The 9,429-nt window shown below is 35.1% G+C and overlaps 1 protein-coding gene across 1 annotated transcript; it reads left to right on the top strand.

The window, feature by feature from the left end:
• Nucleotides 1-5,508: 5,508 nt before the first annotated feature.
• Nucleotides 5,509-9,091, top strand: nkx3-2 (NK3 homeobox 2). The gene is made up of 2 exons (XM_028459525.1): nucleotides 5,509-6,113; nucleotides 7,977-9,091. Exons 1-2 carry the CDS (start codon nucleotides 5,735-5,737, stop codon nucleotides 8,402-8,404), a joined length of 807 nt encoding a protein of 268 aa, XP_028315326.1. The 5' UTR covers nucleotides 5,509-5,734; the 3' UTR covers nucleotides 8,405-9,091.
• Nucleotides 9,092-9,429: the final 338 nt, after the last annotated feature.

The raw sequence follows: 9,429 nt of genomic DNA, 5'->3' as shown, positions 1-9,429 counted from the left end.
CCGATTATTGAACGTCAACATATTTTGGATTTAAAGAATCTGCGAATATTTACAGAAAAAACAATAGAGGCAAGGATGTGCATAAAATAACTGATTACATGCATTTGACACTCCTAAAATTTGGGGAGTGATAGAAGCAAACCTTATTTTGAGTGTCCCTTCAAAGTAAAGGCACAAAATTATACCAGAAATGTACAGGAAAAAGAAAATACAGAAAACACCAAAATCATCAAGAAACAAGCAAGGCACACACACACACATATATATATAAAAAAATACACAATAATTTAATTAAATGAAGACAAAAATACCGAAAATGATAACAAATATAGAAAATGACAGAAAGATATATAAAACGACAAAAACATGCAAAATGACTAAAATATCCCATAAAAACGCTGCATAAACACAAAATGACTTGAAAAACAATACAGAAAATGACTTTAAAAAAAAAGTTTTTGTTTTTTTTTTACAAAAATACACAAAATAACAAATTAATCAAATGACAGAAAAATATATGAAACAGCAAAAAAAAAAATCAAATGACAGAATGTGAAACCACCATCAAAATGCACACACAAATACATTATAATACACTTTTATTGTGTATAATGTGCTTTTAAAACAAAAGCAAATTTATATTTTAAACATGTGCATCTTGCACGAGGACACATATTTATGCAATCATACATGCATGCATGTAAGCATGTACAGTACACACAGACACAAAGTTGCATAAAAATAAAACAAAAACACACAAAACTACTATTTTTTGTTTGTTTTTTTTTTAAGCCAAAACAACATAAAAAGACAAAAGCCTTTGTTCTTTCCAGTATCAGAGGTCTTCATTCTAAATGCTGACATTATTGTTGTTAATGTGGCCCTCAGATCAGACACTCACAATTGTGTGGTCCCTGCTGTGATAAAAGTTGATCATCACTAGTTGGACTGTAACATCCCTACTACTATAGTCAGAAAAGTGGTTGAGGAGGAACCGTGATTTTGGTGCCTTTATTACTGTATTAAACGTTGACTCCCCAGGGTTCTTTCCTTTAGTGCTCCATTGCATGCAAGGATAATCTTTCAATAAGAAGGAGGGCTCAGTGCTAACTTAAGTGACTTAAAGTGTGGTTAAAGCTGGCAGGAACCCCCCTCTTCCTCCTCCTCCTCCTCATCCTGCCTCTTTCCAACGCTGAGCTTGATTAAGGGGGCCATCATAGTCTAGAGCTGATATTTGGTGAAAATCGTGAGGGCGTTTGGGATCATTTAGTGCAACATGAGTCTTGGCAGTAGTGCCTTCTCATGTGTTGCTCCATCTGAACACAATTTGGCAGCAATAGGAAGATGGGGGGGGGTAGACTGCAGAACCTTGGTCTTTAAACCATTGTAAGAGGAGGGGGAGAGACAGGGATGTCACCTTAGTAACAGACATGCTGTTGGATTGAGGAAGATACGTTCAAGCACCACATTAGAGTAACCAGAAGAGGCAGGGAAAGAGGAGACAGAAGGAAGGCTGGAGGCCAGAGGAATAATAATGGCCCAATGTCCCATTAAAGGTTCATTTCTGTTACCGGGAAGAGGTGGAGTTTCACCCAACAGTTAAAACAGACCAAAAGTCTGGGAGATTTGGAGAAATGGTGTCAGTTTTTAGACTGAAAGAGAAGTCAGTGAACCGTTTCCCAGAATAGTCTTTACATAGTCAGAGGCGTCAAACTCCTTTTAGTTCAGGGGCCAAATATGGAACACTTTGATCTGAAGAGGGCCACAGTTTTATGGAGGAAAATAAGCCATTTCAACATCATTGTACCATAGTTTGCACTTTTACGTATACATAAAATACTAAAAATGTAAAAAAAAACAACAATATCCAACCAATAACAGGATCTTTACTTTAAATTTCCTTGATTTTGTGACCAATTTATTCTTAATTGAATAAAATATTATGTAATCATTTGAGGTAAATTGAAGGATTTTGTAAGAATTTAGAGGGTTTTTTTCAACAGTTTAACTATAAAAATGACTGAAATCATGCGATATAAACAGTGGGAAAACTGTGAGCCCCTGCAAATATTGTTGACTTTCATTTACACAATGATTCATGTTTTACTTTACCTGCGGGACAAATTGGATGCTGCAAAGGGCCAGATTTGGCCCCCGGGCCATGATTTTGACAACACTGACATAAGTGAAGTTCTCATCTTCCCCACAAGCTCTAGTGCAGGTCCACTGGTTACCAGCAGAGGGAGCAGTCTGTGCACAAACACAAGCGAGTCAAAAGGAGTTTTAGAACAATTTTAATAGTTGCATAAGCTTTTCGTTAGGCCTATTAATTATAATAAATCTTATAATTGTTTTAACTGTTGAGTTTTACACCAAATCCCAACAGAAACACGACTGCAACTGTTCTGTTTTAGGACTTTTGTGCATAGTGGAAATTTTGCATCCAGCTTTTTTTTTTTTTTTTTTTTGATGAAACATTACAATTTATTTGTTAAAATATTTCTTGCATAATATGAACTCAGCATATGTTTCTTTTAATTTTCAATTTCACGTATTGATTATAGTTGAAATTGACATGTAAATGTATATTTAGATTGAAAATGTTTATAACAGCAATATTCCTGTCACACCACAGATGAGTTATATTGGTTTTCACATCCACAACGTTACCAATGTGTTCATAGAAGGAAAAAGAAATGCATTGCAGAATTTTTTTAATAATAAAAATCACATATTTCCGACCAATTATTTTCCACAAGAACAAATAAAAACAAACTTGCATGGTTTAAAACAATACTAATAAAAGACTAATTTAAGTTGTCTGTTAATTTTGTTTTTTGTTTTTTTTTCCCTTTTAGTTTAAATATAAATATAATTATAGCTTCATTTTTTTTTTTTTTTTTTTGCTCTATAATTTGCCTGTGGCTTGAAAACAAATATTTAGAAAATATTATTGGAGGAGGTTTTTGGGGGGATGATTGTAAATAAGCGGAAATGTTGACTGTTTTATAATAATATTCACAGAAATCTCTCCAACGTTTACAGTGCAAGGTAACGTTGTAAAAACATTTGTGTTGTGTATGATGTCATGCTGTGTGCATCAAACGCAATCTACAGTCAAGCAGCTCTATCCAAATGATATCCATTACAAAGGAATATGATATATAACGCTGTGAGCCTGTGTATTTATGTGTAACAGACTTTAAAGCAGTTAAAAAAACACACACAAAGAAACTAAATTATAGCTCGTGCATGTGTGCAGCTCCTGCTGTGCTCACTTCGATGAAAAAGTTGAAAATTAAACCATTACCAACATCACACGGTTCGTTTAATAGACACGTTTTAAAGACAACAGATTGTGTGAAATAAAACGCATTCACCACAAAAGAAGAGCAGGTCAAGGACACTCGTTCATATCCAGATGTGCAGTGGTTTGTGTGCCATCCTTTTCTCATAAAGCTTTGGGTATAAAAAATATTATTATCAGACATCACCGCATGTTTTAATCCATCTGTGTTGAATTCAGCCATGAATGATGTGAGTGTGAGTTTTATTATTTTATATTTTAAACAGTTTATCACAGGTATAATTATTATTATTATTATTATTATTATTATTATTATTATTATTATTATTATTATACATCAATTTTATATAGCGGGTTTTTTTGGGGGGGGGAACTCAAAGTCGCTTTACAGAATTAAGGCATTATTCTTTCACTCCACACTTGTGGTGGTAAGCTACTGTTGTAGCCACAGCTGCCCTGGGGCAGGCTGACGGAAGCGAGGTTGCCATAGTACGCCATCGGCCCCTCTGACCACCACCAACTCACACACTACATTCATATTATCATTATTTTACCCACTTTCAAGGGTTATTCATAATTTTAATCAATTTATTTATTTTTTCAATTTAACATTTAATTGCGTTTACCAACTGTAGCCAAACTGGATAAAACCTATTTGGTTTATGGCAATTGATGTAGTTGTATTTGTTGTAATTAAATTTTTAACTTTTAAAATCTTATTTTCATTTTTAAATGGATTAACGGGACAAGATAAGTGTTATTAGACTTTAAAAGCATTTTACGATATTTGCTGTGATGTGTAAAATAATAAACATGTCAAATAAAATTGGACAAATTGGCAAAACGCTTTTTTTTTTATTTTTAATTATTTATTTTTTATTTTTACCATCTACAGTTATTTTTTAGCTTTTGCCTTTTTGTAATAAATGATTCACCTCTTTAATAATCAAACGTGTGCAAAAGCTGTAAGATTTGTTTATATGACAGAGATGAAGTTTTTTCTTTGATTTTAGCAATAAAAAAATGACACGAATTTTTTTTTTCAATATATCTACAATCAAAATAGCAATTTATTCTTAATTGGTTTTATGATTCATTTTATTAATGGCCTTAATAATGTCACTTTTGTTCTGACAAACTCATTATAATTATTTTTAAAATTTATTAAAAAATTATTTTAATCTTTAAATATTTACAAGAAATTGTATTACAGTAATTAAACATAAATTGGTTTATTATTTTTGCAAAATCACTTAAAATAATCACTATGTTGAATAATATTATATTGAAAGGCCTTCTGGAGGTTTTGTGGTCCAGGAAATGTTGTTAGACAGCAAAGGTCATGATGCAGATCTGCAGCAAAGATGTTTGTCAGACTTAAAACATCACACCGTTAAAATAATAATATGTGCAAAACCTGGAATGTGTTACATTATGCAGCATAATAACACATGGATCACTTTCAATCATGAATAAATAAATAAATAAATAAATAAAAATCCATCGCCAAACACTTGAGAAAGGAATTTTTGATTAAGCGTGTGACTGAAACCATGTTTGACTCCCAGTTACACCCTTAAATTATGATCTCGATGTCTTCCGCTCATCATCTATAGAATGTTGTTGCATTGTTGTGTAATAGGCCTACCTGTGTGTAAGGTTTCCACATAGAAAACATGAAAAATAAGCGTTAAAGATTAAAAAACAAAGGTACGAGTTTGGTCTCAGTCGTTCTTTCGTACGCTCTAAAACCTTGCACGGTCCTTAACGGAAGATAAATGGTTAAATGCAGATTTTCAGATTCCTGTAATTTCATTGTGTTGATGGTGCATTTGGGTGATGCAGGGAAACTGCGCAGTTTTGCTTCTGTCTTTTGTGATTGGAAACTTTTACGCACGGCCTATAACCGACTAAAACTAAAGTAAAATACGCATATCTGACTTTTAAAATTCTTCTTCTTTTGTTAAATTGTAAAAACGTTATTGCTTATCATAAAAAGCACTATTATTCAGTTTTTGTGGTTAAAAAACACACCAAGCTAGTTTAAGGTTTCCCACAAACTTTTCTTTTTCTCTCTCTCTCCATCTAACTGAACGCAACATGACGTATACAATGGCCAATAGAAAAGCGTCTTTCGTCCTGTTTTGGCCCAATGGGAGGGGTTGACTATTGGCTGTCTGTCACAGGTGAGGCTACGAGCAGCAGAATGTGCGTGTTGTGATAAGGGCAGGAGAAGGAGAGAGGCGCGCTGAGAGGCTCAACTATGCGCTGGAGCAGCATCGCGCGTCCGGATGTAGCAGCAGAGACTTCAGGATGAGACCAGGAACGATCACATCTGCACGGATCAAGTAGTCTAACATGTGGATGGACTGAACCAGTCAACTTTTAGACAGAGTAAGCTTTGTTTTAAAAGAAAGAAGAAAAAAAATGGCAGTTCGTGGCAACTCCTTGATGCCTTTCTCGATCCAAGCGATTCTAAACAAGAAGGACGAGTGCAGACATTTACCGGATTTGGACGACGTGTGTTTCTCCAAGACTGCGTGCTGGAAAATATTCGGGGACGTGGACGACGGCGCGTCGAGGAGAGACGATGACGGAGAGGCGTGTGAGTCCACCACCGAGCCGAAAAGTTACGATTCAGACTCAGGACTCAGTGACGACAACGACGGGAAAACGTCTGTCATGTGCAAGTCGGAGATTAAGGACGGAGACCCTGCGGGGTCTGACGTCCCGGAGGAGACGGACCTGGAGTCATCTGCAGCCGCAGACAACACCAAGAGTGACAGCGAGCCTCATAACGGAACGGGTAGGCACTCATGTTCTACTGTGTGGACAAAAAGTCATGGAAACACGCAAAAAACAAACAAAAAAAAACAAAACAACTTTGAATACAGTCAAAACAAACGTTATGATTTCAACATCTGGCTTTAAAACAGACACATCTGCATTAGATACAGATTTGTATCTGACTCCTGCAGCTGCGTAAAGTTTAAAAGGAATTGGATGCAGTTGAGTGTTTGTGGAAAAAATATGCTCCATTGGCGAATTCTCTGATTCCTTGAAACATTTTCGGACTTTACTCATTATTATAAAAATAAAACATCATTAAAAAGTTAAAATTTTAACAATTTTCATGTATTACAAATGCATTTAGTATTTTAAGTTTAACCACAAGCTAATATAAAACAACACAGACCGCTATAGTTTACAAAAACGGCCCATTTGAAGCTTAAAACATTTCTCATGTTGAAAATGATCAAAAACAACTTTAAAAAAACATGTCACACCATGATAATTTACACAGGTAATAATGAACTGATTTTTTAACTGAGGGTTGAACGTCATACACTGGGATTTATCCAATGATTTACGTCATAATCTGGAAGATAAACACAATGAATTAAATCCAGTTTCAGTGAATAATCTTCAAATTGACTGCACATGTTAACATAAAGGTATGTGGAGGACAGACTATTTAAAAAATATATACATTTTGTTCAAGAATAACACCCGGAAGTAACAGGAAAAAAAGGCCAAACTCCTTCTCATCGTATCAGCTTTTACGCACGCTTTTACGCACGAAGGAAAACTAAATCCCACAGGTAAAATAATACTTGTGTGAAGTGAATACAAGAGTTCTTTATTTATTCATTCTATTGATGTTGTAAAATGCTGCTCAGCACGTAGGATTGAAGACTCGTGCTCAAACTAATCACACAATCGACTGTTGGGTAAACTTTGCAGGCCTTTCACGTCCAGAGTATTATTACTAGAAATCCCACTGATCAAAGTACAGCCTCTTTAATATTGGAGACCGGTTTTTAAAACTCAGTGACTATAAAAAGAGTATAATGATATCATTTATATTGTAAATTATGTTGTAAAAAAAGAAAAGAACAAAGAAAGAAGATTAAGACCATTGATAAGGCAATACATGCTTCAAATCAGATTTACAGGTTAGGACTCGCATGGAATATTAATGAACACGCAATAACAGCATTAGATAAGCCTCGTTTTGTTGTATTGTAGTCTACTGTATGAAAACTAAGATTACTACAATCTTACGATAGACTGAAACAAGCCAATATGTATAACAGTGAAAGTTTATTTTTTTGGATTCATCTGTTGCGTTGTTGTAAAATCATTATACTTGTATTGTTGCAATTGGTGAGGTGGCTTTATAAGAATCTGTGGTCCTCTTAACCTCTACCAGCACAGTTATGTTATAAAGGCTGGATTTAAAAAATATTTTGTATATGCAAATAAATAAATAAATGATAAAAAATAAATAACAGGAAATGTATCATGCTATTCTAATACGAAGTTGGAACAAATTTCACATGTAAAACAATAACAGAAATGAAGGAACAAAAAAGATTGACAGATGTGTGTAAACTGAAACACACATCTACTTTTGATGTTCATCGTAAATAAAATCCATTATTTATGGATCAGAAACAAACTTCTGTGTGTGTTCAGTGACAGTTTTGTACATTTGAGACGTTACAATAATATTAATGTCAATTATGTATTAATTGGCATACGTTCCATTGTGCGTAAATGCCTGTATTATTGATAGCTCTGTTTATATCGGAAATAACAAAAGAAAAACATCAGGACATGTTGATTTTTGAACCTAAAGTGGTGTTTCTTTGTCCCACACATACAGACTGCAGCACCCCTGACGAGAAGAACCCGGATCAGCCCATAAAGCAGCGGAAGAAGCGCTCTCGTGCCGCCTTCTCTCACGCTCAAGTCTTCGAGCTCGAGCGTCGCTTCAACCATCAGCGGTATCTTTCCGGTCCGGAACGGGCCGACCTGGCCTCCTCCCTCAAACTCACTGAGACTCAGGTCAAGATCTGGTTCCAGAACCGCCGCTACAAGACCAAACGTCGGCAAATGGCCGCGGACCTCATGGCTTCGACCCCGGCTGCTAAGAAGGTGGCGGTGAAGGTTCTGGTCCGGGACGACCAGAGACAGTACAGCCCGGGGGAGATCCTCAGGCCTCCGCTGCTCTCCCTGCAGCCCTCCTACTATTACCCGTACGCATACTGCCTCCCAGCGTGGACACTCTCTGCGTGTGCTGGGAACCAGTAGAACCAGTGACTTATTTATTCTCTTCATTTTTTTTTTAACTGTCTTCCAAGAATTAGAATAACCTTACAGGCTATTTCCGGTGGAGACCCGAGGGACTCATCTTGAATTGATCTCTGGGGTCTGAACTTTTTTCTTTGAAAACATATTGTGTGATCACCAAAACATCCAATGCAATTCGATCTTATATGATGTTAAAAATGATCGAATACAAAAAATCAAAACAGAGGAGATTTGATGATGGGACCTATGATTTGGAAATGAAATATTTCCAATTCTCTCAACAATAAAATTGGATTTTTTTTTTTTTTTTTTTTTGCCCTTGAGTCCAATTGACATTTCTATAATTAAGGCACAAAAATCACCATTTGCGTTTTGAAAAAACAATGAGGAAACAAGTGAATGTTTTCCTTTTTGTGTTTGTTTGGACACCTTCGAGGTACAAACGGACTAAATGACACTTCCTACCTCTGCAGTGATGATCGGAAACTGGCACGAATGTTATCGAAACCCCGCTTGTTGTGTTTTGTTTTGTGTCTTTTGCTGTGTTTGTATAAAGGTAAGAGTTATCTGCACTTTTGAGGATATCCGATTCTTCAGACGCTTTTCCAGTGTGGCCTTGTGGGACTGAAAGGAGCGTTTGGTCTTCAACAGAAATGTACATGTCTTTATTTGTTTGATTGTTACGATGAGAAAACATTAAAACATATCAGGCATTATATTAATTGGTGATTTTATTTTATTTCTAAAGTTCTATAGTTTATTTCTATAAAAAAAAAAAGCAGATGAATTTTAACAATGTGCCTGTAATAAAGTTCTATATTTTAATAGTAGGCTAATAATAAATTATAATTCGGTTGTAAGAATTATATAAAAAAAAAATCTTACATGTTTTTTTTTCTTTGTTCCGGTTTATATTGAACATCTTTATGACTGAATCACATGTTTCGCATTTACGCATATTATGACTTCAAACACGTGAAAAATATCTTCACATTTTTTTATAGGTTGATCAGAATATAAAAAAG

Source organism: Gouania willdenowi, chromosome 10, assembly GCF_900634775.1.
Source record: "Gouania willdenowi chromosome 10, fGouWil2.1, whole genome shotgun sequence".
Taxonomy (NCBI): domain Eukaryota; kingdom Metazoa; phylum Chordata; class Actinopteri; order Blenniiformes; family Gobiesocidae; genus Gouania; species Gouania willdenowi.
The sequence above is the reverse complement of the archived record's forward strand: the minus strand, read 5'-3'. Positions and strand labels throughout refer to the sequence as shown.

What these genes read in the sequence shown, in the direction of transcription:
- nkx3-2 (XM_028459525.1), top strand. Translation starts at nt 5,735, where the DNA reads ATGGCAGTTCGTGGCAACTCCTTGATGCCTTTCTCGATCCAAGCGATT. An exon ending in CGAGCCTCATAACGGAACGG is followed by an intron (nt 6,114 to 7,976) that starts GTAGGCACTCAT and finishes CCACACATACAG; the next exon opens with ACTGCAGCACCCCTGACGAG.